The following is a 27,190-nucleotide window of genomic DNA, read 5'->3' on the forward strand; positions in this document are numbered from 1 at the left end:
GAGAATAAATTTATTAGCTAACTTATTGAGAAATTAAAAAATGTAAATTGAATGTCAAATAAGTTTTTTTAATATAATGTTTGAATAATTAAACTGATAATCAAAGTAATTTCAAGAATTAAGTTTTTTAAAACTAAATACTAAGTATATTTAATTAATATTAACAATATCTGTTTTTAAAAATAATATTTGTCAATTAATAATTTTTATATCTTTAAATTAAAATCTAAATATTTTATAAAAAATAATTATTTTAAAATAAATTATTTAAAATGAATTATTAAATTTATTTCCTAATTATTATTTAATATTTTTTTTTCAATTAAATATTTCAAATTAATTTAATAAAAACGTTTTAAAAATTAATTTAATTTTGTTATTTTTCTTTTAAAATAATACAGTTTGAATAAATATAGTTTGAGACATATTTGACTTTATATTTTTATAATAAGAATTTTCTTTGGGAAAGAGTTAGTCATTTTATATTTCTTAATTTTTAGAGTTTATCAGAAAATTTTCTGATTTTAATCTTGATTTAGAGCGTATTTTGGTTAATTTTGAATTTAATTTTTTAAAAAATATTCGCTAAACAAATAAATTATTTATCTTGCTTATTAATATAAGATATTTTTGATTTAATTTAGTTTTAATTAGATAGATAGATAAGAGACAGGCAATACGTATTTCCTAAAAACAAAATATAATTCAAAAAATAAAAAAAGATTTAGATAAGTTATTTAGGTGAAAATGTAGGGCACTTTTGGATATTGGTGGGTTAGAGGAAGCGCACAACCAATTCGTTTCTTATTGGCATATTTAAAGATAGAACATAATTCTAAAATATACACTAACTTTGATGACTGGTTTGCTATAGATAAACAAAATCTTGGTCTAGATTTACCTAATATCCCTTTCTGGATAGACAAGGATGTTAAACTTACAGAGTCAGCAGCTATACCTGTTTATTTAATAAAAAAATGCAACAGACATGACCTTTTAGGCTAAAATAGAGATGGTTCTTTCAACTATAAAGAAGTATAAGTATAGCAACTTTTAGGTTATTTTAGAGACGTCAACAGAGAGTTTACTTCAAATATATGCCCAAATAAGGATTTTGAAAATATTAAAGACAAATTACTCAATGAAAAAATGCAAAACATGCTTGATGTATTTAAAGCTTTTTTTAAAAAAAATATAATAAATTATTTATTTATTTTAAAGAAAATAGTAAAGATCCGTGGAAATCAATAATACCTACTAGGAGAAATTACGTATGCTGATTTTGTATTTTATGAAATATTAAATTACTACAAATATATATATCCACAAACCATAAATAAATCATTATAAGACTATATTAATAATTTCGAAAGTTTACCAGGCATTAAAGAGTATTTGTTGCTTCCTGATATTGACCTAAAACAATTTTTACCTTCTCAATTTTACACTTGGTCAGGTCCCTAATGACGAATAATAAAACGAATATTTATTTGTTTATTTATAAAAATAGTTAATTTATTAAATTATTTTGTTTACTTTATAAAATCTACATGTTTTTTAAAATATTTAATTTATTTACTAAAACAATTTTGGTAAGTATTAAAATAAATATTCATAATATCTACTAAAATATAAATAATTTATTACAAAAATAAACATTTGGTTGTCTATTTATTTTGTCAAGCAAATTAATTTTACATATCTTTTACAATATTTAAGATTTGTGTTTTTATGAATGATATTAATCAAATTATCTTTTAATATAACAAACAAATCTTTTAAATTAAATTGAATATCTAATCAAAATATTATCAATCAAACTCAAAAAATCAAAGATCTAAAAAATGTCTGAAGATAAGTTGATATTAGGTTATTGGCCATTTAGGGGTGTTGCTTAAACAATTAGATACCTTCTTGAATACTTGGAAGTTCCATACGAACAAAAAAGTTATATGACTTATGAAGAGTGGTTTGGAAAAGACAAAAAAGAATTAGGTGCTGATTTTCCTAATTTGCCCTACATTAAATAAGGAGATTTTATTTTAACAGAATCTTACGCAATAATTATATATCTATGTAAGAAATATAATAGATTAGATTTGTTAGGTGCAGATAAAAATGACTTAATTAGAGAGACTAAAGTTCATTAAGTAGCATCAGCCATCAAAGACACTGGAAAAACTATTGGTGATTTGTGTTTTAATCCTAAGTTCCATAGCGTTAAAGATGAGGTTTACACTCAAAAACTTTCATAAATGTTAAAAGTAAAAATATTTATAATATTTATAAGTTAATTAACTGAATTTTAAAATAGAAAACCACTGATTTTTTGGGTGATAAACAATTTTTGTTAGGAGAATTAACTATCACTGATTTTATGTTTTATGAGTAGCTATAATACTTCAAAAATATCTTCCCTGAAAGTATAACTCCTTAGTTATAGTAATTCATTGAAAGAATAGAAAACATTCCTAAAATTAAAGAATTTTTAAATTCAGATAGAATTTTCAAAAAATAATTTCTTCCTCCTACCTTTGCAACTTGGTCAGGTATTGAGTGATTTAGTAAAAATAAATAAAAATTATAAGGTTATAATCATTAAATTTATGTTCGTAAGTTAATTAATATATTTACCACAAGTTTAGAAGCAATTTCTTAAATAAATCTTAATAATTATCATAATTTTTTGATATTTGATAAAAATCTTAAAATTTTTATTTTTAATAAGAATATCTTTTTTAAATATTTTTTTTCTTTGATTAAATAAATGATTTTAGGCTAATTATTTATCTGTAAAAAATTTACAGAAAAAATAAAACTATTTTCATTCAAGTTTAATTACAAAAGAGATATTAAAAATACTAAAATTTAATTTAAATTTTTTATTTATTAAAAATTACTAAAAAATAATTAAAATTTTCTATTTTTGAACAAAAATTCGAGACAAAATATTATTAGAATATTTAATTGATTTTGTGTACATTTTTATTGAAATTATAATTTCCTAAATATTACCTTTTTTCATAAGATTAATTTTTTAATATATTTTTATTCATTTTTTTACACAGCTCTTTTTTCAAATATTAATTTTGTTTTTTATAAAAGGATTTAAATTATTGATAAAAATTAACTATTTCTTTTTCAATATTTATCTTTATTTTGATATCAATTCAATTCATGTTTACTTTTTTAAGAAAAATAGCAGCTTTTTTTATTCTTTTTTCTAATATTTTTCATCTTTATATTTTTATAGAATGAAAATATTATCTTCTCTATCAACGATTTTATATTTTTTAGCAAATTTTTAAAAAACTTTTTCTAATAATTTTTTATTTATTAAAATCTTTCATAAATTTATTTTTCAATATTATATTTTAATTGAATTTGTTTTCTTAATTTTCAAAAGAATCTTAAATATTATTTTTAATTATTAGCTTTATATAAAATAGTAATCAAATAAACAATTGATAATGAAATTTTGAGTTTAAAAATTTATTATAAATTATTAAAAAGTATTCAATTGTAGAATTTGTATAATCATTTAAAATATTTGTAATTAATTTATTAAAGGATTTTAAGATCATAATAAAAAATGAATTAAATTTTTAAAATATTTATTTTTATTTTTGATTTAGCTATCCATACAAACAAACAAATATAAACGTTTTTGGTGATAAAGTGATTATTAAATTGGTTGGATGGCAAAAATTTCATTAAATTTATACAAGAATCGATATTCAAGCAAAAAATAAATAAATGATTAAGATTATTATAAAAATGAAAATATAAATTAAGGTATTTTGGTTTTTTATTAATAAGCAATTGAGCTCGTTAAGAAATTAGTAATTTAGTTGTTAGGAATCAATCAATCAATAAAGAATTAAGTAAAGAAAAATACAATTAATTTAATAAATTTTACACAAATACCTTTAATAATTAATTAATTTTATAATTATACTATATTGGATGATTGTAAGTTTGACTTAGATTTCATAAAAGATTATAATTAAATAATATTTTGTGTGAATTCAATTAATATATAACTATTAGCAGGTAGTTTAAATCAATAGAAGTAAGATAGATATATACTAAACTAAGTAAGGAATATCCAATAATTTATACTTAGTAGTTGAAGAAACTCTGGAAAGTATACTGTAATTATAATTGAGTTATGAAAGAAGCTGTAAAATTTCCAGAGATTAGTAGCAGAAAAAATTCATCAATAACTTCAACTCAATAATAATTTGCTGCTATTATTTAGTTACAGCAAAATCAAACTTAGCAATATTCTAACACTATTATAAATAGCAAATCTAGCAATATAGGGGAACAAAAAGAATAAATGAATACTTCAACTAATACCACAGTAGATCTCAAGTACGACTAATCATAAGTCTATTAATGGGAAGAAAATTAAAAAAAAAAGTCCTCTAATTTTCACAATATCAGCTATATCAAAAGTTATAATGACTCTGAGCCTGAAAGACCCAAGCAATTATTTGTGCAAAGAACTCATGTAGATGGAAAAGTTGTAGGAGAATAATTAATTTAACAGAAAGGTATAAAATATGTATTAAATTTAATTTAAATTCGTTTAAGTATTTGCGAATTCTATTAAAAAAACAGACAGTCATTTGATTGATGTTAAAAGATTAATTTTGTGTTGTAAAAATTAGGTGAAAATTATTAGGGCTAACAAGAAAATATGAATGAATAAAAGTATTAGAATAATAACAATAAACATTAATAAAATTAAGGAAACTCTTTCAAAAATTAGAATACTTTGTAATCTATTTCAGATAAATACAAGGTGATAAAAGAGGATGGAAGTGATTAGGAAAATCAAATCAACAGAATTACTCAAAGCAATATATAAATTAACTATAAAAACATACAAAATAATCCACTGTAGGCAATTAATAAAAACTAAGAAGAAAAATAAAAAATATCGCTAGTTCATAAAGGTAACAACAACCAATAGCAGTTAGTTGTAGAGAGTAGTTAAAATAAATAAAAAACAGTATCAAATGCAAATGGAAATTACATTATTTTAAATTAAGGAAATCAGAATTACAATATGCAATAAAATTATAATTAGAATAATCAAACTGATTTTTACAATCAAAATAATTAAGCATATGTGATTGATTAAGATTAATAAGAGGAAGATGAGGAGGGAGTAGAAGGAGAATAAGATGATGAGATATATGATGAAGATGAAAATGATGATGAGGAGAATGAGGATGGAGGTGATGATGATGACGATGAAGAAGGTGACGATGATGAAGATTATGATGACGAAAATGAGGATTAAGAATACCCTTTTTTAGTATTGAAAGACATTATAAATTTAAAAAGATAAATAAAGCCACAAAAAAAGATTATAATAGATTTATCTTTTACAAGATATGATGTAATCAGAGATGTGTGTGAAGAAGTTTTTTGTTGGCAAATATAAGCTAATGCTAATAATAGGACAGATTATAACATTTAATGGATTGATAGTTATATCCATGAAGATGATTTTAGGAGAATGCTACCATTTCAAAAAGTTAATCACTTTCCTGGCAGTTAATAACTTGGTAAAAAGAATCTGCTGGGTTAGAATCTTCTGAAGATGAGAAATATTTTCCCTTAAAATTATAATTTTTATCCAATCACTTGGGTTTTACCTTTATAATATGAAGATTTAAAAATGTATCACTACTAGAACATAAAAAGAAAACCTTATTATATTGTAAAACCAGAAGCTTCATGCTAAGGAAGAGGAATATATCTCACAAGCAGGATAGATTAGTTGTAGTCAACTGAACATTATGTAGTTTAGGAGTATATAAAAAATCCTTATTTGATTGATAACTTAAAATTCGACCTCAGACTCTATGTGCTAATTAAAAGCGTTTCTCCTCTGAAAATTTTCCTTTATTAAGATGGGTTAGCAAGGTTTGCCACTGTGCCTTATAAGCAGCCAAATAAACACAATATAACAAACTTAATGATGCACCTTACAAATTATGCTTTGAATAAGAAAAGTCCTGACTTCATATAAAATGAAGACAGTGAAGAAGACGATATAGGACACAAGAGGAGTTTTTCTTCTATTTTAAAAGTAATCATTGAAAATATTATTTTGTCAAATAATCTTTATATAATTCAAGATTGATATTGAATAACTTAAAAATAATTTTTGTTCAATTTTATTAGCATCTGCATGATTAAGGTCATGATGTCCAAACACTTTTAATGGAAATTCGATAAATTATAGTGAAAACAATAATCTCAGCCTAACCATAAATGAGTCACATTTATCGGACTTGCTAGCCAAAAAATGAGATGAATGAAATGTGTTTTGAAGTTTTAGGGTAAAATTTATATTTTTGGTTCATGTTCAATTTAAAAGTTTAAAAAAAAAAAAAGATTTGATATCATGCTAGATGAAGATTTAAAGCCTTATCTTATTGAAGTAAATCATACTCCTTCTTTTTGGACTGATTCTCCACTAGACTTGTAAGTGAAGAAAAACCTAATAATTGATACTCTAAACATAGTAAATGTAACAAATCAGACTAAGAGAAAGTATAAAATTATCAAAAATTTATCATGATCTTATTTTATTTTTAATTGGAAAATAAAAGGTATTTTGAAATGAGGGTTTAATAGCAAATAGCTTCACGATCACTGTTTAGAAAGAAATATGGACCTGCTTTGAACACAGGACAGGAAGAATTTGATGAAGAATTAATTTAATAAGAATTTTATGAGTGGGAGGAAGACAATATGGGAGCATATATGAGAATATATCCCTCAAGTGATGATCCATTAAATTACACTCAATTTTTATAAGCTTCTGGAAGTACTCTTTCTGATTAACTTTAAAGAAAGAAGAGATTTGGAAATAACACTGAAGTAGTAAATGGTAATGGGAATGTATTTTAAAATTAATAACAGAATTAACAAGCTTAATAGTAAATAAATATGATTTAATCTCAAAATAATAATGCAGTTTATCCTTATAACTATCAAAATACAATTGGCTCTTAAAGAAATCAGGGTGAATATCAGTAAGTTTATTCTCATGAGTAAATGCTAAATGAATAATCTCCTTAAAGACCTCTTAAATTGAAACCTGTTTAGGCTAACTCTCACCAAAAGACAAACCCCGGATAAGGGAATATTAATAATATAATGTAAGGGAATATTAATATAATGTAAGGTAATATTTCTACTGAATCGAGTAATTTTACACCTATCCATGTGTAGCAGCCTCATTAATAAGCTGGATTAGCTTTTTAGCAGCTTTAATAGTAATACCAAAATATGAATCAAAATGTATATTTACCAACAGGAAATTACCCTAATAACCAGTATAGAAATTTAAATGTACTACCATAGTGCACAAATGTAACTCCAGGTAAGCTAAGAGTTTCCCTAAAAGGGAATACAGTGAATGCTTCAGGAGTTTAAGCAAATAATATTTCAAACTACCAAATAACAGGAAGCGGATATTCAAACTTATCTGGTAAGAAATAGTTTAACAACAGAGCTGAAGCTTCACCTTTTCAGGCAAATAACTAAACTCAGTAAAATTAATAATAATTCACTTATCTTGATGAACTGGAAGGCATAACAAACTTTACTTATGCAGAACCAACAAAACCATTGATAATAAATATGGAAAGCCCCACTCAAATAGTAAAAGGAAAGAAATCTGAAACAGGACCTACTATTTTCTAACAGAAATCATTAATCATAAACTAATAACCTAAGAATATAAATGGCTTAAAGTTACTTCCAGTAGATTAGACTAAAAACGCAAATCAAAATTACAATAATAACTCTATGAATTAAGGCACCATAAAAAAGGAATCCTCAGATCCAAGGAAAAACAGGATTGCAAGTAGTTAAAGTTTTCATCAAAGCAGTGCTAATCACACATTAAGTAGCACAAATCAAAGCAATTCACATAACGCAAACAATTCAATGAGCACAGTTTAAAATGAAAAAGTTAATGAGTTTGATAAAAATAAAAAATCCCTAATTAATACATCTATTTTAGATATCTCTCAAATGAGCTAAATGACAACATCAGGTAAAACACCTTAAATAAATTCAACCCTCAAAAATTAAAACAGCAACACATCCTTCAAAAAAAGAGAGCAACAAGCTTAAACAAATTCTAGTAAAGATGAAGAACTAGACGATTATCAATATAAAAAATCTTTAAAAAAGTAAAACCTCTTTAAATAAATAAATAATTGTTTGTCTTATTTTAAAATTTTTTATTTTTTTTTCTTAAATGATTTTAAATGGTGTAATATTTATTTTTTAGGCAGACAGCCAAAGCATTTTATTTTATTCTTTTTTACGAATTTCTTAAATTTTAATTTACATTTTATATTATTTTATAGTTTATAGTAGCAGTAGTAAAGCTCAAGAGCAGGTTAGCTTAAATCTAACAATGATAATAAAAATCTTAACAATAGCTTTAATGTAATTAGTAATAGTTAGTAGATCAATGGAGGAACTCACCACAGAGCAATCAGTTTAGTATCTGAGAAGAATAATTAGCAGATCTAAAAGTAATTGCAAGAAGATATGTATCCTCATAATATAAATTAAAACCTAAAACGATTAAATTCCTCTCTTCAAAACTAAAATGGGGATTAAAAATAGAACGGTACTTAATAATACGTTGGAAAGGTAGAGGAGAATATTTATTTTCCGTTTGGTTCTCCTTAAACAACAAATAACAATAAAATCAGAAATAAATCTGGCGTAAACCCAGTTATGGTAGCTGCATATTCAAATACTCACAATACAAGCAATTAACATAACAATAGTTTTAAATAAAATAGCAACACTCACTAGCATAATACTGGTCCTACACCAGTAATTCTCCCAAATGTAGTAATTAATAATTAAAGTAATATAAATTAGTCTAAAAAGATAGAAGGAATTAACAACGTGATAGTCCCAAAATAAATAGAAGAAAATGATATAAAATTACCGAAATAGAAACCTAAGCATGAGTGAGATGAAATAATTTAGAGTTTTAAATAATAAATAAGCTTTATTTCTACTAACATTAACTGATAATTGAATTATAAAATAAAAATATTAACCATAATTTTTAAAAAACAAACTTAACTTACATTTACTTCTGATAATTTATAAGCAAGACTTATTTAATAAAATAGCTTTTATAAAAAATAATTTATTTCTTTTAATAAAGAAATATTTGTTATTTTACTGCAAATTTGTGTATTAATTTTCTGTATATTTTAGTTTTTCATCTCTCTTACTAATCGCACAGTATAAATTATATTAATGTCCATAACTATTTTAAATTCAAATCTGTTAATTTTAAGACTATAAAAATTAAAATCCTCTAGTCAGTTCTGTTTGTCTTTCTGTCTCTATAATTAGGTTTAAATAATTTTTAGTACTAATTATAAACTCAAAAAGCTTAATTAATTCTTCTATTTATGTCTAAGATCAAATTTATTAGGTAAAGAATCATTTTCTGATAAATTTAATAATTTTGTTTTTGATTACTCTTATTTGTCGTTATTATTATTAGTCTAAATTTATTTGGTTTTTTTTCATCGTTTTTCATCAGTTTCAATTAAATAAACAATTTTGTATTATGATTTTTCGCTTGAGTTATTTTTAAAAGAAGACTTGCTAGGTTAATTAAATTAAACAATAAATAATTGTTTATTTTTAGAGAATCTACCTATAATTAATCAAATAAAAAATATTTTGATGTATTAATATAAAGAAATAATCATAATAACATTTTAATAATAGATATTTTTTCATCTTTTAGGTTTATTTTTAGAATGATTATTTTGTTTTCTTGTTTGTGTTTATTTTTTTGTTCAGATCAAATTACTATTTGGTAAATATTAAAGGATAATAATATTCTTTATTGTCTTGCAAATAAATAGATTCCAAAATGAATTATAGTGCGTAACTCAAATTAAAATTTTAAATTATTGTTAGAATTTACTTTTCCTTTTATTAATCGATGGGTTCAATCGATGTATGACGTTTTGCAAATTCATCTATTCGTCACTCTATATTTTTAATATTTACTCTATTTTAAAATACAAATTTTTTATAAATTGCATCTCAATTACAAATTTTTGTTTTTAGATATTTTATTGTTCTTGTATTGAGTTTTTTAATTTTTCTAAAAATAGCTTTTTAAAATTTTAAGAATTGATATGAAAAATTAAAAACATATTAGAGAACTTATTTTTTTCGCATATTTCACATGATCGAAGATCTCTGAAAATTAGAATCTTTGATAAGTACTAGTCAAATATTAAAAAATTAAAAAGCTTTATTAATTTATATGAAAATTAATTATTTTCAAAATGTTAAATATATTATTATCTAAACTATTATTAACAAATAAGTAAATAAATAAATTTTCTTAACTCTTTTACTCACAAAATCAAAATGTATTTTGTTTATTTTTTTGTTAGTTCTATTTCATTTTCTTAGTGAATTAATAGTTTATATATGCTTGAAATTTCTTTTACTGTATAGAAAGTAGTAAGTATCTTCTTATATATATATTAAAACAGTATTACAATCTATTATAATAGATGCACTCAAATAAAATGAGAAAATTAAAAATAGAAACTATGTTAGTTAAATTTTGTAATAACCATCCAGTATTCTACGAAAAAATGAAAGAAAAATACAATCTCTTAAGTGTGTAATATATTTCAAATCCTATATTAAATCGACGTAATTTCAAAAGGCTGATTCTTTTTATATAAATGTTTCTAATGAAATCCCAAAATATTCATCAAGTTTTATCAAATACCCCTTTTACAACCATTCAAAGAAATTAATAAAAACAAAGATTGAAGGCATTTAAAAAAGGCCTCCCACTGAAAAAGAAATATAATAAGTAATTAAATAAATAAATAGTAATAGTTTTCAAAAAATCAAAAAAAATTAAGTACTTTCTTCGCAATAAGAATTATTAAAACACCGAATAATGAGTCAAATTAATCCATCTAACAATATAAAACCATTACTCTAGCCAACTATAATTTAATCAATAGTCCGCCTTGCTATTGACTAAAAAGGTAACAGAATAATCACATTAGCTCTTTATAATTAAATTTACTTAAAAACTCCATTATATGTCCTATCTTTATCATATTACAGCTTGCTTTCTTTTTCATATTTATTTCTTATATTTTATTGTCTATTCGCAGATATTAACTTAAAATTTCTTTTCAAAATATATCATAGCAATCAATCTAGCCAGTGGATTCCCTGACTGGGATACTCCTTAATTTGTGACTAAGAGTATCGCTAATGCTTCTACTAGCGGTGAAAATCAATACTGTTTACCTGGCGGACATCCAATTCTTCGTTAACAGATAGCAGCAACATATTCAAAAAGTCTTGGTATTGAAATTAATCCTGAAAAGAATGTAAAATTTAATTGATTTCATAGAAAATAATTAAAATTATTTAATAATTAATAAAATAAAATTTCTTATTTAAAAAGGTTTTTGTTGGTTAAGGAGCAAGTGGAGTTATTTTTGATATTTATACAGCACTTTTAAACCCTGGTGATGAAGTGATAATTTTTGATCCTCATTATGAATTCCTCTCAAAAGAAGCTAAGCTGGTTGGTGCTGTAGTAAGACACTGTTCACTCGAATAACCTAGAGATCTTGAAAATGGTGTCTGGACTATCAACTTTGATTAGTTTAAGAGTTTGTTTAATGAAAGAACAAAAATTGTATTGATCAATACCCCTCATAACCCCGTAATAAGAGACTCAATTAATAATTATTTATATTAAATATTAATTTTTTTTCTATTTCAAATTAAAACAGACTGGAAAAATCTTTACCAAAGAAGAGCTAAATCAAATTTCACAAATAATCTAAATGTATCCCTAAGTTGTTGTTATCGCAGATGAGGTCTATGAGCATTTGACTTTTGACAATAAAAGTCTTAATAGAGTTTGCTAAACTCCAGGGCTTACTGACAGAACACTATCTGTCTATTCTATGGGAAAGGTATTTGTTATTTAATTTTCTTGAAAACATATTTTTTAAAGTTTATTTTTCTATTTTAAATAATGAACAAATAATTCATTTAATAATATTCTATCTTAATTATTTAGATTAATAAAAATTCATTTTAAAAATTAAAAAATTCAATTAAAATAAATATTTTTTTTATCAAAATTTTTTAATTTTAATTCAATAAAAAAAATAATTTCTTTCTTTTAAATTTGGAAAATACAAAAATATTTAATTAAATCCTTCTAATTACTTTTTATTCATCTAATGATTAGACTTTTAGTTGTACTGGTTGGAGAGTTGGATTTGCAATAGGACCAGAAGAATTGATTAAATACGCCATAGCTGCTCACTCATATACTTGTTATTCTATTAATAGGCCTGCACAGGTATTATTATAAGATTTTAGAATTAATTTATTTATAACTATTTAATTTATTAATTTAGGTTGGAATCGCAAACTGTTTAAGAATAGCTGAAAATAATTATGAAGGTTTCTAAAATTATTATAGTTACTTCAGAAATATATTTGAAAATAACAGAAATAAATTGATTGAGAATTTCAATTTGTTAGAAAGCCTTGACCTCAAATTAAACAAACCTGAAGGTGGTTACTTTTTGATTGGGTCTTTCGAAAAGTTTGCTACTAAAATTCCTCTAAGATATTTTTATAAAGATTATATGAATGTAATAAATGGAGACTAAGAGATAGGTATTCAATATGAGAAACTTGATAATCCTGAAGTCAGTCTTGATGTAGCATTCAGCACATATATGGCTGTGGAGAAAAAAGTGGCTGTGATTCCTCTTTCATCATTCTATGGATAGGCTACAAACGACTTTAAAAGCTATCAAGGAAGATACTTATTCAGAATAGCTTTATGTAGAAAGGAGCAATCCTACCAAGATGCTATCAACAGATTGAAAGAATCATCTTGAATTGTCTTAAAGAGATTAATTAATCTTTTAAAAAAAAAATATTCTTACTAATAAATTCTCTTTCACCAAACTATATAAATCATCATAAATAATTATTAGAAAAATATATTTATTCTTACTATCATTCATTACAAATAATATGCTATATAATATATCACATTTAATTCTTTGTTTATATATTATTGTTGAATTTTCACATGAAATTCTTTGATTACTATTCTAATACTTTTATATATTTTTAAATTTCTATGCATTTACTAGTTTTTTTCTTTTATTTCGCAATATCTAGTGAATTATTCATCAAAAATAGCTTGAAAATACGCAGTTTTCTATTTATCATCTAAAAAATTTTTATAAATTAATTAATTAAGTTTGATATCATTAAGATTTTATAATAATAAATGATTGGTAATTTAGTAAAAAATTATAAAAATCTTAAAGCATTTAATCTATTAAAATAATTCATTCCAAAAGGATTTTCAACCTAAAAAAAGATGTCTTTAGATAGTTAAATAGATATACAACCATCAAAGTTTATGCAAAAGCTTATAAACCCCACAATTTTTGAATTGATAGTTCCTTTGTCACAAAAATATCAATGTATTACTTAACAAATAATTCAAAAATAATTGATAATTTTAATCATATTAAAATAAAGCAATTAACCTGGCTTCTGGTTTTCCTGACTGGGAAACCCCTGAGTTTTTATGCAACGCAGTCACAGAAGCTTTTAAACTGCCTGAACATCAATATGCCCCTGTTGGTGGTCATCCTGCTCTTATTTAAAAGCTTTGTGAAAGATATTCAAAATCATTAAATAGAAATATTCTTCCTCAAAATGTAAAACAAATTCTATGAAATTAAAGATAAAAAAGTTAATTATAAAAAGATATCTGTTGGTTTAGGTGGTAGCGGAGTTATTTATGATATCTATACTGCATTTTTGAATGAAGGAGATGAATTAATTGTTTTTGAGCCCTTTTTTGAGTACCATTCTAAAGAAGCTAAATTATTAGGTGTAAATGTTAAAGCTTGCAGTTTAATTGAACCTGAAGATTTTGAAAATGGAGAATGGCAAATTGATTTCAAGCAATTCGAGAGCTTGATAAATGACAAAACTAGAATGATAGTCTTAAATTCTCCTCACAACCCTGTAAAATTAACTGATATTTATTTTTAAATCAAAATAATATTCTAAATAGAATTTTATAATAATGTTAAAAAAAACATAAAAAAAATTGAAATAACGTATTTTTTTAAATAAAATAATAGACAGGCAAAGTTTTTACAAGAGAGGAGTACCAAAAAATAGCTGATATAGTCAAAAAATATCCTAAGGTCCTTGTTCTAGCTGACGATGTTTATGAAACTTTAATTTATGACAATAAAGAATTCCCAAGATTTGTAGATATTCCTGGGATGTTTGAAAGAACTTTATAAGTTTTCTCATTAGGAAAAGTATATTTTTCAACACTTATAAAAATTAATTAAAAAATATTCTAAAGTTATTTAGTTGCACTGGATGGAGAATTGGTTTTTGCATCGGACCTGAGTAATTCATAAAAATAGTTCGTGCTACTCATGCTATCATTTGCTATAGTGTTCACAGACCAGTTTAAGTAAATTTACTAGTCTTAAGGTAAGTGTTTTATAAAGCAATAAAAAATAGATTGGATTTGCAAAAGCATTAGATGAAGCTAAGTCTAAGTATATGGGAACAGATGATAATTATGAAGTAAATATTAGAAAAAGATTTGAAAAAAATAGAAATGTAATTTTAGAAGGATTCAAAAATTTAAATGCTAATTTGAAGTTAAATAAACCTTAAGGTGGATATTTTATAGTAGGTTCATTAAAAGATCATGTAGGCAAAATTCCTCGTAAATATTTTTTTAAAGACTTTGAAAATGTACCTGACGGTGATGCTTTACTTGGTGATACTCCTTTTGAAGAATTTGAATAAGCAGAAGTAACACCTGACGTTGCTTTCTTCAAGTATATGATTATAGAAAAAGGAGTTACAGTTATACCAATGTCTTCATTTTACATTTAAGATGACGAAAAAAATCTAAAAAATATTAAAGGGAGATATTTCTTTAGAATAGCACTTCCTCGTAAAGAAGAAACAATAAATTCTGCTTTTAAAAAGCTTAATCAAACATTAAAACAGAACTGACTCTAAAAATGATATTAAAAAAATTGTTATCTTTAATAATATTTATAAAAATTTATAAAAAAATGTTTATTCAATAATAAATTAATTTAATATTACAGAAATATTCTACAACAAATAAATTCTAAAATTTATTTAAAAAATTTTTATAAATCTTCTTCAGATTTTCTAAGTTTATAAAATTTAAAATAAAAACGATAAATTCGTTCTATTTTTTTAAAATTAATCATTCAATATTTGAAAAAAAATTTTTCGGATGTTAATATAAGAGAAACTATAATATTTTAAAAACATACTACACTAATTTTCATTTTTTTATCACTTTTAAATTTTGATTGAATTAAAAATTTTTTACCAAAAAAATAGCATTTTGGTGAAAAAATATTATGATGGATGAGATATTATGAGGATTTAGACAATTTAAATTTTATTTAAATCAAATAAAGATCAAGCATCAAGGAGTGTACTTACTTTTTAGGAAAAAGAGATGAAGATGGGAATATTTCAAACACAATTATAATATTAAAAATAGAATAGAGTACAGCTGGCTGGATTTTTGATTTAAATAGATTGAAAAAACCATTTCGTTATGATAAATCTATCAATTATAATTAATTATTAAATATTATAGTTATTTGTGGTTTTTAAAACGATGATTGCTATTTAAATGATAATCAATCCTTAATATAGAAAAGTAAAAATAAAAGGCCACAAATTTAAAAACAAAGATTATTAAAATTTATTGATAATTGGAAAACTGAATCAATTGGCTTATCTTAGCTCATAGATTTAATTGATTGAGCCAAAAAAAATAGTAACATTATAAAACTATTTTTTTAAAATATTTGTTTATTTTAAAATTGGTGAAACTTTAAATTATTTAATAAATTATAAAGATTTATATAAATATAAATTTATTCATCATCAACATAGCTATGAATAGTTTAGATTAAATAGAAGTAAACAAAATAAGATAAAATTAAAAAGTAATTTTCTGAAAATGGAAAATAAATTAAAGCTTCTTCTTTAAATAGTAATTATGAAATTCATAACAATAATTATGAAGAAATACCATTTTAATTGTTAAGAATTAATTAGAGAAACACAATTTTAATATTGTAAATTTTTTGCCGTTTACCCTTTAGTTAACCTGTTTTTCTTTAGATCTTTAATATTAAAAAAAATGCAGCTATTAAGAAGGTAAAATGAGTAATGAATTGGAAATTTAGTGAAAAAATTTTGATTTATACATCAAGAAATTGTTTGCTTTAGTTAAATACTTTATATCTTACATAATAATTTTATTTCAATTATTTTTGATGACGCACTAAAAATAAAGACTGTAAGAAGAAAAAGTTTTAATTAGATTTTCATATTTTTAGAGTTAATTATTGTTTTTGAGTGTAAATTGGAATTTTATTACTTATTTATAAGAGGAGTGTTTAAATTTCACAAAAAAAATAAGTAAGTAAAAAATTTAATTTATATTAGCCATAAAACTGATATTTCACTTTTTCTTTCTATAATTAAACCCTCCCAAATTATTTAATTCTTCATTAATGCGAAAATAGTTCTTTTTTAGGTGTTTTATTTCCCTCATCAATCAAATAAATTTGTTCTTTTGTTCTGTTTTGTAGTGTTTAAAAAATTATATCCAAAAATAATATCTTTGAAAAACACAATTTTTAATTTAATATCTAAAGAAAATTAGACATTCGTTTAACTTATTTACTCATAATTTTATTTTTAAAAACTAAAACAAAAAAATTAATTAAAATATTCATTCTCAAAGGATTCTCTACCTAAAAAAGATGTCTTTAGAAAGTTAAATAAATATATAACCATCTAAGTTTATGTAAAAGCTCATGGACCCTACAATTTTTTAAATGGTACTTCCTCTGACTCAAAAATATAAAGGTATTAATTTCCAAAAAACTCCAATTTCATTTGATAACTTTAATCTCTTTAAAATAAAGCAATTAACTTGGCTTCTGGTTTTCCTGATTGGGAAACACCTGAATTTTTATGTAATGCAGTTACTGAAGCTTTTAGACTACCTGAACATCAATATGCCCCTGTTGGTGGTCATCCTACTCTTATTTAAAAGCTTTGTGAAAGATATTCAAAGTCTTTAAATAGAGATATTATTCCTCAAAATGTAAAATAAATGATATTAAATTAATGATAAAAAATTAAATTATTAAAAGGTATCTATTGGTTTAGGTGCTAGTGGGGTTATTTTTGATATTTATTCTGCCTTTTTAAATGAAGGAGATGAATTAATTGTTTTTGAGCCATTTTTTGAGTAATATTCTAAAGCAGCTAAACTGTTAGGTGTAAATGTCAAAGCTTGCAGTTTGATTGAACCCGAAGATTTTGAAAACGGAGAATGGCAAATTGATTTTGATCAATTCGAAAATTTGATTGATTAGAAGACTAGAATAGTAATCTTAAATTCTCCCCATAACCCTGTAAGAATTTATCATATGAATAATATAAAAATTACTATAACATGATTAATAGAAATTACAACATTTGAGATCTTGTTTATTTTTATCTAAAATAACAGACAGGCAAAGTATTCACTAGAGAGGAGTATCAAAAGATAGCTAACATAGTTAAAAAATATCCTAAAGTGCTTGTTATTGCTGATGATATTTATGAAATTTTAGTTTATGATAAAAAAGAATTCCCTAGATTTGTAGATATTCCTGGCATGTTTGAAAGGACCTTATAAGTTTTCTCATTAGGAAAAGTATATTTTCAACATTTATAATAATTAATTATAAAAATATTCTAAAGTTATTTAGTTGCACTGGATGGAGAATTGGTTTTTGTATTGGACATGAGGAATTAATAAAAATAGTTCGTGCTACTCATTCTATAATTACTTATAATGTCCACAGACCTGTTTAAGTAAATTTTTATTTAAAAAATAAATAATTTATAAAACAATAAAATATAGATTGGATTTGCAAAAGCGTTAGATGAAGCTAAGTCTAAGTATATGGGAACTGATGATAATTATGAAGAAAATATGGTCAACTATATTTATTTCGACACCTATACTCTAAGTATTTAAATCGACACCTATTTTCTATCTACTTTAATCGACACCTCTTTCTATATTTTTAAATCGACACCTATACCTATAATTTTAATTCGACACCTTTAATTTTTAGCAATTATCTATAATTAGAATATTAAATTTATCAGCTAGCTTTAAACCAAATTTTTAATAGATTATTTTATAAATAAATCTGTTTATTTTGTTATGTAAAATTATTAACTTTTCTATTTTAATTTTTCATTAATTTATTCAAGATAGTTAAATAAGCAAGATATTTATTGTATAGTTGATTTATCAAAATAATGAGTTAAAATAAATTGCTTTACCTATTTTAAAAAATATTTGCCTGAAGTTTAATAATTACTAAAAATCATAAATTATTTTTATAAATAAAATTAAAAGAATTTGGTGAATGGCGTTTACTTGTTTCTACTTATTTAATTAAAAATAAAATTCCTAAACAATTTTTGGTAAAATTCTAAATTATAGAAAGTTTTATATTTATTCCTACTTACTAGTTAATAGAGCTTCTATTAATTATTATAAATGATTGATTTTTTAAGCAAATCTTAATCGAGCTGCAGCTCTAAACAAAAAAAGAAAGGATTTTTAAGCAACGATTATACGTTATACTCTGCAACAAATAGAATATAAAGCCCAATGTGCTTGAATACTCCTAAATCCACATTTTTAGGATAAGATACTTTAGATAAGTAGAAGTTAAGATCATCATCAAGATAAAATGAATAAACTTTAATTAAAAATATCTTTGATATTCCAAATAAGTGCTAATCCTCAAAATCATTTATAAATCCATCTTAGCATAAAGAATAGCAGCTTGATAAAACTATATTCTTGGCAGCTGAATAAGAAAATGATTAAAAAATAAAAATCTTTAAGCAACCATCTTCGAAGAGTCTTTCGATTTAAAAATATAAAGAATTAATTTCAAATGCATCTCATTCCACTATGCATCTACCTGCATTAAGGATAGGTTAGCAAAAAATATCTGAATTTTCTCATTAAAGTCTTGATAAAACAATTAAAGATGGATTCACTTCATTTAGTTAGATCAAAATACAAAATTAAGATTACTTAATTAATCTTCATCAAAAGAGGTAAAGCATAAACAATATTCTAGATATTTAGGATTTAGAAAACGAAAGATCGATTTAAAAGTAAAGATCGCTCCAAAAAAATAGAAGAGTAGATTACAAATAGTATGTATTCATTTTTGGAATAATTTTACTTGAAATTAAAATCTTTTAATAACTTATAGTGACAATATTGAATACGTTTAGCTTGAATTAGAGCATAATAAAGCAATGTAAAGTACTTTTATATCCAACAATGAGCAATCGCTGATAAAGAAAAACAAAGAGACTTTCTTAAATTTAATATAAAGAGAATAAAAAATATCAAAAATGCCCACAATCAGAAAGTATCCAATGCAGAGAAAGAAACAAATACAAAATATATAAAGTAAATAAATCTATTAAATTTTCTCCTTCATAAAAAATTACATTAACTTTGATAGATTAATAAGATTATAATAATGATGCACAGCACCAACAAGAATAAAAGAAATATCATCACGAAGGAATGAAGGATCAAGAATAAATTTATAAAATTTACATTTACACTATACCATAAAATGATTGGAAACCTAGTGTTAGAGAAGGAGCTACAATTGTTGCAGATAAAAATAAGGCATATCTTTTCGGAGGATTAGGTTAGGACATCTTTAACTAAGTGGAGGTTTTAGATCTAGGTAAAATATCTTTTTTGGTATGTAATAAAAAAAACAGATATTTCCATAACTTATAACAGAATAAAATTTAAAATGGCACACATTAGACCACAATTCTACTAAAAATAATACTCCAGTTGTAAGATTTGGACATTCCATGCATTATTATAAAGGTTCTCTAATTGTTTTTGGAGGAGAAACCCATTTTAATACAAATTTTAAGTAGAAGTAGTGTCTTTGTGATATATTTGCTCTTAGCATCGGTAAGTTTTATAATCAATCATTTAATGCCTAGTTTCAAAACTAAAATTTATATATTTAAAACAACTTGAAAACAAAAAGATTTATTAAATATTATAAGATTAAAAGAAATGGGCTTAGATAAATGTTACAGGAGATATTCCATAAGGTAGAAGAGGTCATGCCTCTTGTATAGTTGGTAGATGGTTGATTATACACGGTGGAAGTAATTTTAGAGATTTTACTCTTTCTGATGTATGGGCATTTGATTTAGGTATTTTAAATCTTTAATGGTTTTTAAAAATTATTTTGATTTGAAGATTATATTTAAGTTAATAAATATTAATTATTTTTATAATTAATATCTTTTAAAAAATTTAATCATTCATTTCGAGCAAATAAATACCATAAAATTTTATTCTATCAGCATTAATTATAGCAGAAAAAAAAAAATACTTTAATATATTTTAGGAAGAGGAGCAAAAATTTATGAGAAACAATAATTAATAAACTTAGAATTACAATATTTATTTTATTTTTGATCATTTTAATAATTTAAAATATTTTTTGTTTTTATTTAAGGCACATCTAGCTGGTAGGAAATCTCAACTATATGTTAAGATATAAGCAAAAATAAATATATAGCAACTGGACACTCTTGTTGCTCTGTGTTTTATACAACTAGATTAAATAAGATTAGCTTATTTAAATACATAGATCCTAAAATTCCTAAATGGATGGCTTAAGTAATTAGCTAACTATAGCATATATTCATTTATCATTTTTTTATTATCTACAAACAAAGATCCCGCACGAAGGAATATACTATTTTGGCGGAAGAGACGAAGATGGGAATATTTTGAACACAATTAGAATATTGAAAGTAGACTAGAATCCTATTGGGTGGATTTTTCCAGAAATAGATGGTAAGCCTCCATCTCCTAGATATGGTCACTCTATGAATTATAATTAGTTATTAAATATTATAGTTATTTATGGTGGTTAAAATGATGATTGCTATTTAAATGATATGCATATTCTTAATGTAGAGTTTTTAATGTGGTATAAAGTAGAAATAAAAGGCCAAAAATCTATAAGCAGAGCTAATCACTGTGCAGTAAGTTATGACTCAAAATTATTGATATTTGGAGGACTCAATGAAGAAGGCTACGTCAGCTCATAGATTTAAATGATAGAGCTAGGTAAAATATGCAATTATTTAAATATATTTCATTTATTAATATACATTTATTTATTATTTAATATAGATGAAACTTTAAGCCAGTAAATGTACGATAAAGACTTATAAAAATAAAAATTTATTCATGAACAGAGCTTTAAATAATAAAGACTAAACAATGAGTAAAGAAAATAAGATAAGGTAAAGTAGGAATTTTATGAAAAAAGAAAATCAATTGATGCTTCTGCTTTATATCGCTATTATGAAATTCATAACTATAATTATGATGAAATTCCATTTTCGACCAAACTTATCTAAGAGGAAAAAGATAATTTATCTGTTAAGAGTTAAGTAGAGAAATTAAACTTTAATAACTTTGTCAGTTTTATGCCTCTTCCAAATAAATCGAACGGGAACAAACTATCTCGTTTATTAAGCTATAAAAACATCAACTAAGCAAATAAATTGCAAAACAAAAACTCAAATAACTAATCTAGCTCATCATTAGAAAGTAGCCATTCAAAGTCACCATCTCGATAATTACTATAAAAAACTGTCAATACAATAATTTCTAATATGAAGCACTCATGAAACTACAAAATATTCTTAAGATGTATATGTATGTAATCATAAAATAGAAATTTATGTGAGTTAAAGTTTATGTATACTTAAATCGCACACATTTTTACGAGCCCAGCCATTTAATTCTTTAAGAAAAAATAAAAACATCAAATTGATTAAAAAATATTCTGAAATTATTCTATTAATCAAAAAAATAAAAAAGGGAGCTTGGCTTCTTTTTGATTGATTAAAATTTAAAATTAGGAAATTAAATTAATAGGAAGGTATTTATTTATTTACTTTCAAATTTTGGGAAAAATTATTATTTACATTTTTAGATATTTTTGTATTAGTCTTTAAATAATTATTTATTTTCATTCCCCCTATCTAAAGATTTAAATATATTTAAAATGTTAAAAATATGAAATAATGTTTAAAATACATTTATTCTTTTGATTTATGCGAAATTTAAGTATTTATTTATTACCTTTTATTCTTACATATTGAGTTTTGACTATGCTATAATAAATTTCAATAATAAATTGAATAAGTAAAGCATCTATTTTACCTATTGCTTACTTTTTTAATTAACTAAAGAACTTATTATCTCACAACGAATTAATACCTTTGGAATATTATTATTAGTTAATTCATTTAATAAAGAATTAAAATCCCTTAATTAGCCTTCGAAGTTTCTAATCTACCTATTCTTTTAATGTTACCTATAATTAATAATATTCTTTATTTTTAAACTATCAATATGGTATTTTAAGAATAAATTTTTTGCATCTTTATTATTAACTATAAAAGAAATTATACTTTGCAAACAAGTAATTTTTTTCAAAACAGGTTAAATTAATTTAATAATTAAAAATTTTAATCTTCATACAATATTATTTGACAATTTAATTGCATGCTATTAATATTTTAATATAATATTATTAAAATAAGATATTTAATATATGTAAATTGATAAATCCTACATAATCTTAAATGATTGATTGATTGATTTACAAATATTTAGGTTTAGTGTTTTATAATTAATTATTTATTTAACATTTATGTATCTTAATAAGATTTTTAAATGCATTTTTGTTATTTAAGGTTTTTGATAACAATTTTATTAGAAATTAAGGAGATATAGATTTTTCCAAAAAAGATATTTAATATTACATTGAGAGATTAGAATAAACAAAAATGAGTAATTAAATAGCAACAAAAAAAAAACAAGAGTCTAACTTTATAAGCAATTTTATAATGGGAGGACTATCTGCAGGCATTTCAAAAACAGTAGCAGCTCCACTAGAGAGAATTAAGATTATTTTTTAGACTTAAGATGTTCATCATATGGTTTAAAGTGGAAAAATGGAAAAGTATTTAGGCATAACAAATACTCTTAAACAGGTATATAAATAAGAAGGCTTATTATCATTATGGCGTGGAAATTTAATTAATGTTATAAGATACATTCCAACCTAAGCGTTGAATTTAGCTTTTGTTGACTTGAATAAAAGCTTGTTCAAATAATACGACAAAAATACACAAAAAGTAAAGTTTATGTTATCTCATATATTTGCAGGAGGCATGGCTGGAGCTTAATCTCAAGTATTTGTCTATCCCTTTGAATTTGCTAGAACAAGACTTGCTGCTGATTTAGGATCTAAGTAAGAAAGAGAATATAACTCTTTGAGCTAATTTTTCAAGAAAATCTACTAAACTAGTGGAATTTAAGGATTTTACAAAGGTTTTTGGATTTCAATAGTCTTTGCCTTCGTTTATAGAGGAGTCTATTTTGGACTTTATAATAGTGGTAAAGAAATGTTGTTTAACAAGTAATCAGTTTTTGTAAAATTCTTGGCAGCTCAAGCTATTACAGCACTAGCAGGAACTATAGTATATCCTATAGATACTGTAAGAAGAAGACTCATGATGCAGTCAGGTAGATCTGATATACTATATAACTCTTCCTTGGATTGCTTATAAAAAATATATTAGTAGGAAGGATACAAAGCACTCTACAAAGGAGGACTTTCTAATGTTTATAGAGGTCTTGGAGGAGCATTAGTTTTAGTCTTATACGATGAATTGCATGCCTTTTATGAAAATAAATTTTGAAGTAAAATCATTACAGAATATATAAGTTAAATTCAATTTCAACAAATCTAAAATAAATAAATAAATTAATTAATTAACTGAATTAACGAAAATTACTTTTAAAAAAATTTATTTAATAGAAGATTTATTATTTTAAATTATCATTATTGATGACAAATATTTTCAATTATTACTTAACTTATTTATGAAAAAATGATAATAAAGAAATAATTAATACCTAATTAGCAAAGTAATATTATGTAATAAATATATAAATAAATATAAACATATTTATTTTCATTTTTTTTTAAGTATCTTGAAAAATTTATTTGCTTGATAAATATTTTTGTTTATCTAACTAAGATGAGTTTAATCAATTTTATTATTTTGTTTGAAATACACATTTGTGGTAAAAAAAGGAGAGTTCTATATTAATTACTATGTAAATTATTATTTTTAAAGTTTATCAAAGTCGGATAACATTATTTGATTGAAACAAAAATCAGTAATCGTAAATATTTGTAATTTAATTTGAATAAATATTATACTTTGTATGAAAAGCATTAAAAATACTTTGATAAAAAACTACTTTTTTTCATATCCAAAATTTTTTAATTTCATCTTTTTAAATCTAAACGATATGCATATTTATATATTCCAGAAAAATTGAATTAGTCTTATTTAAATTTGTTTATTGCCATAAATAATATAGATAATATTTTTTTGTGTCAGTTTTCTATTAAATGTTTACTAAATTAGCTAATTTTTGCTTTCAATAAATGTATAAAATAAAAATAACTTAGAGGCTAAATATATATTAATTGTTGTTTTGTTTAATGAATGACATTTTTTCATTGATTAAATTACATATAATAGCAAAAAAATAATAATAGACAAAAATAAATAATTAATTGACTATTATAATAATTTAAAATGTTTGTCTGATTTCTCGAATCTTTTTGAGCTAAAAATAGAAAATTTAAAAGAAATTAACTATAATTATTTAAATGCTATTCAAGAATTTTTAAATATTTATATTCATATGTTGTACTTCTTTTTTTGTTGTTTTTTTTTTATATGAATAAAAAAATGTGGATTATCAAAAATTAAAACACAAAAAATTAGACATTTATTGATTTTAAATAAATAAAGTTAGTTTTAACTTGAAATGTTGGGGGTGAGCATTGCTCTATGCTCTGGAGAATTTAGTGATTTTAAATTCTAATCCAAGTTACTTTTTCCTTATTTTTAAATTAAAAGAAAAGCTGAGTAATAAATAAATAGAGAAATATAAAACTTCAAATAATTTATTAATTTTTTGGGAATTTATTCAGTTTGTAATTAGTCGTATTTTAATCTCTTAGTTGCGCTCTATTTTTATTAGTATATTTCCACTCTTTAATATTAAAAATAATCCTTTCTGAAGCGCAGAAATAATTAATTATAAAAAAAAAATTGAAAATTAATAAAAAAATAATAATCACCCCCTTAAATTAATATTAATAAATACTTTGAAACTTTTATTTCAAAAGACTTTAATTTACTTTTGATCTGTTTGATTGCTGAATAGCTAATACTCATCTCATAAACATTGAACTTTCTTAGAATTAATTAAAATGAGCTGCACGGTTGAGTTGCATTATATCCCTAGAGTTAATGTTAATGAAGAGATTAAAAGTCTCTAAGGTAAAACATATTTTTAGTTTTAATTTGCTTTTTGTATTTTATATTTGCTTTTAAATAATTGTAACCAAAATTTATAATTTTTACACTTCTCAATTTACTTTACTATTTCTTACTTTATCTTCAATAAATAGAATCAGATGTTTAACAACGTATCGAGTAAAATATTTAAATTGATTAAGCTGCGGAAAATGAAAAATAAAAAACCAATGCCTCTGAATAAAACAATGCAGAAATAAGAATTGAAATTGATCCTATTGAGAATCAACAAAACCAAGACTAGGTACTAGAATAGCCATAGCTTAAATAGGAAAAGTGCATTTCCATAGAAACTGAACCTTAGAATGTGGTGACTGAAATGGCTAGCTTACCTTTTTAAAACATAACTAAATAAACACAGAAAGAATTCGAGGATTTAGTTGATTATGATAAAAGCTCAAATGCTAAAAGCAAGTATTTAGTATTTCGTGAAATAAATATAAACACTTAGTAAATTCAAGAAACAAGCTCTAAGATAAAGAAGTCAAGCAACCTTTAAGGTTTGACTTTTTCTAATTTCAGTGATTTTAAACTCGCCCAAAAAAAGGCTATGCTGAAATCTGTTTTAGAAAGCATTGATACTACTTAAGTAGCTTAACCTGAGTAATTAAAGAGGGAGTTTGTTAATTCCGATTACTACAGAGCCATAGAAATTTTTTCAAACAAGTTTTAAAATCTATACAGATGGAATATCTTTTTGCTGATATTCCAAAATCTATTGATTCAAGCTGCATTTGTTATCGGATTTGTTAAATATTATAGCCGCGATAGCAGTAAAGATTAATTAATCGAACTTATTATTATTCTTTGTATTGCATTGAGCGTAGTTACTGAACTATTCTTAATTTACCGCAGTAAATATTTTTTATAGAAGGAGGGAAATGACTATCTATTTATAATAGCTGCACTTGTTTAAGCATTTGCAGGTATAGTAGCAGTATCATTTGAAATGAATGAATCTTCGGCCTAAATAGCAACTTTAGCTTATCTTCTTTATCTCTTATCTTATATGTTCTACATCCTTTTCTTAATTGTCAGAATTCTTCCAAGATTCGAATTTTTGAAAGATACCTTCTTTAATTTCATCTACACAGAACCATAACCTTAAAAAAGAAATTGAGAAGTATTTTTTAGAAAAAAAAGTGAGGAATTTTATTAATATCTGGTTTTTGCTTGAAGAGTGCTAAACTGTAAGAAGCCTTTTAAACAATTTACTCTTCTAGTAAATAAAAAGAAAAGCAAATTAATAAAAATAATAATCTGATCTTTAAATAATGAGTTTTCAACCATAGAAATTTAAATATCCATATTTAATGAGCATTTCTAGTAGTGTCATATTTTTATGAAGCTTGCAGAAATACATAGATATATACACAATAATAACCATCTTCATTTC

At 23.3% G+C, this 27,190-nt stretch overlaps 9 protein-coding genes across 9 annotated transcripts; all 9 read left to right on the plus strand. All coding sequences in view use genetic code 6, as the record gives it.

Annotated features, from left to right (window-relative positions):
• Nucleotides 1–747: 747 nt before the first annotated feature.
• TTHERM_00661570 (glutathione S-transferase, amine-terminal domain protein) lies at nucleotides 748–1,467 on the plus strand (the record flags this gene model as incomplete). Its single annotated transcript, XM_001020121.3, has 2 exons — nucleotides 748–1,167; nucleotides 1,222–1,467. The coding sequence occupies 2 exons, from the start codon at nucleotides 748–750 to the stop codon at nucleotides 1,465–1,467; spliced, it is 666 nt and encodes a 221-aa protein (XP_001020121.2).
• A 377-nt stretch (nucleotides 1,468–1,844) lies between these two features.
• Nucleotides 1,845–2,560, plus strand: TTHERM_00661538 (glutathione S-transferase, amine-terminal domain protein; the record flags this gene model as incomplete). The annotated part of the gene is made up of 2 exons (XM_001470844.2): nucleotides 1,845–2,264; nucleotides 2,315–2,560. 2 exons carry the CDS (start codon nucleotides 1,845–1,847, stop codon nucleotides 2,558–2,560), a joined length of 666 nt encoding a protein of 221 aa, XP_001470894.1.
• Nucleotides 2,561–4,171: 1,611 nt separating this feature from the next.
• Nucleotides 4,172–9,033, plus strand: TTHERM_00661539 (tubulin-tyrosine ligase family protein; the record flags this gene model as incomplete). Its single annotated transcript, XM_001470845.2, has 6 exons — nucleotides 4,172–4,559; nucleotides 4,677–6,109; nucleotides 6,205–6,362; nucleotides 6,418–6,576; nucleotides 6,636–8,228; nucleotides 8,409–9,033. The coding sequence occupies 6 exons, from the start codon at nucleotides 4,172–4,174 to the stop codon at nucleotides 9,031–9,033; spliced, it is 4,356 nt and encodes a 1,451-aa protein (XP_001470895.2).
• Nucleotides 9,034–11,017: 1,984 nt separating this feature from the next.
• TTHERM_00661540 (class I/II aminotransferase) lies at nucleotides 11,018–13,004 on the plus strand (the record flags this gene model as incomplete). Its single annotated transcript, XM_001020118.1, has 6 exons — nucleotides 11,018–11,108; nucleotides 11,278–11,462; nucleotides 11,540–11,803; nucleotides 11,874–12,059; nucleotides 12,341–12,454; nucleotides 12,513–13,004. The coding sequence occupies 6 exons, from the start codon at nucleotides 11,018–11,020 to the stop codon at nucleotides 13,002–13,004; spliced, it is 1,332 nt and encodes a 443-aa protein (XP_001020118.1).
• A 366-nt stretch (nucleotides 13,005–13,370) lies between these two features.
• Nucleotides 13,371–15,275, plus strand: TTHERM_00661530 (class I/II aminotransferase). Its single transcript, XM_001020117.3, has 6 exons — nucleotides 13,371–13,604; nucleotides 13,663–13,844; nucleotides 13,894–14,157; nucleotides 14,277–14,462; nucleotides 14,510–14,623; nucleotides 14,674–15,275. Exons 1-6 carry the CDS (start codon nucleotides 13,406–13,408, stop codon nucleotides 15,178–15,180), a joined length of 1,452 nt encoding a protein of 483 aa, XP_001020117.2. The 5' UTR covers nucleotides 13,371–13,405; the 3' UTR covers nucleotides 15,181–15,275.
• Nucleotides 15,276–16,988: 1,713 nt separating this feature from the next.
• On the plus strand, nucleotides 16,989–20,555 carry TTHERM_00661510 (classes I and II family aminotransferase; the record flags this gene model as incomplete). The annotated part of the gene is made up of 12 exons (XM_001020115.2): nucleotides 16,989–17,094; nucleotides 17,154–17,335; nucleotides 17,385–17,648; nucleotides 17,747–17,932; nucleotides 17,980–18,093; nucleotides 18,143–18,251; nucleotides 18,650–18,717; nucleotides 18,773–19,467; nucleotides 19,527–19,729; nucleotides 19,785–20,018; nucleotides 20,078–20,260; nucleotides 20,359–20,555. 12 exons carry the CDS (start codon nucleotides 16,989–16,991, stop codon nucleotides 20,553–20,555), a joined length of 2,541 nt encoding a protein of 846 aa, XP_001020115.2.
• Nucleotides 20,556–20,974: 419 nt separating this feature from the next.
• Nucleotides 20,975–22,008, plus strand: TTHERM_000661499 (classes I and II family aminotransferase; the record flags this gene model as incomplete). The annotated part of the gene is made up of 3 exons (XM_012798607.1): nucleotides 20,975–20,983; nucleotides 21,043–21,439; nucleotides 21,506–22,008. The coding sequence occupies 3 exons, from the start codon at nucleotides 20,975–20,977 to the stop codon at nucleotides 22,006–22,008; spliced, it is 909 nt and encodes a 302-aa protein (XP_012654061.1).
• Nucleotides 22,009–23,175: 1,167 nt separating this feature from the next.
• On the plus strand, nucleotides 23,176–24,093 carry TTHERM_00661500 (ADP/ATP transporter on adenylate translocase; the record flags this gene model as incomplete). Its single annotated transcript, XM_001020114.1, has 1 exon — nucleotides 23,176–24,093. The coding sequence occupies one exon, from the start codon at nucleotides 23,176–23,178 to the stop codon at nucleotides 24,091–24,093; it is 918 nt and encodes a 305-aa protein (XP_001020114.1).
• A 1,595-nt stretch (nucleotides 24,094–25,688) lies between these two features.
• Nucleotides 25,689–26,914, plus strand: TTHERM_00661490 (transmembrane protein, putative; the record flags this gene model as incomplete). Its single annotated transcript, XM_001020113.3, has 2 exons — nucleotides 25,689–25,758; nucleotides 25,890–26,914. 2 exons carry the CDS (start codon nucleotides 25,689–25,691, stop codon nucleotides 26,912–26,914), a joined length of 1,095 nt encoding a protein of 364 aa, XP_001020113.1.
• Nucleotides 26,915–27,190: the final 276 nt, after the last annotated feature.

The sequence above is a fragment of the Tetrahymena thermophila genome (assembly GCF_000189635.1).
Source record: "Tetrahymena thermophila SB210 genomic scaffold scf_8254577, whole genome shotgun sequence".
Classification (NCBI taxonomy): domain Eukaryota; phylum Ciliophora; class Oligohymenophorea; order Hymenostomatida; family Tetrahymenidae; genus Tetrahymena; species Tetrahymena thermophila.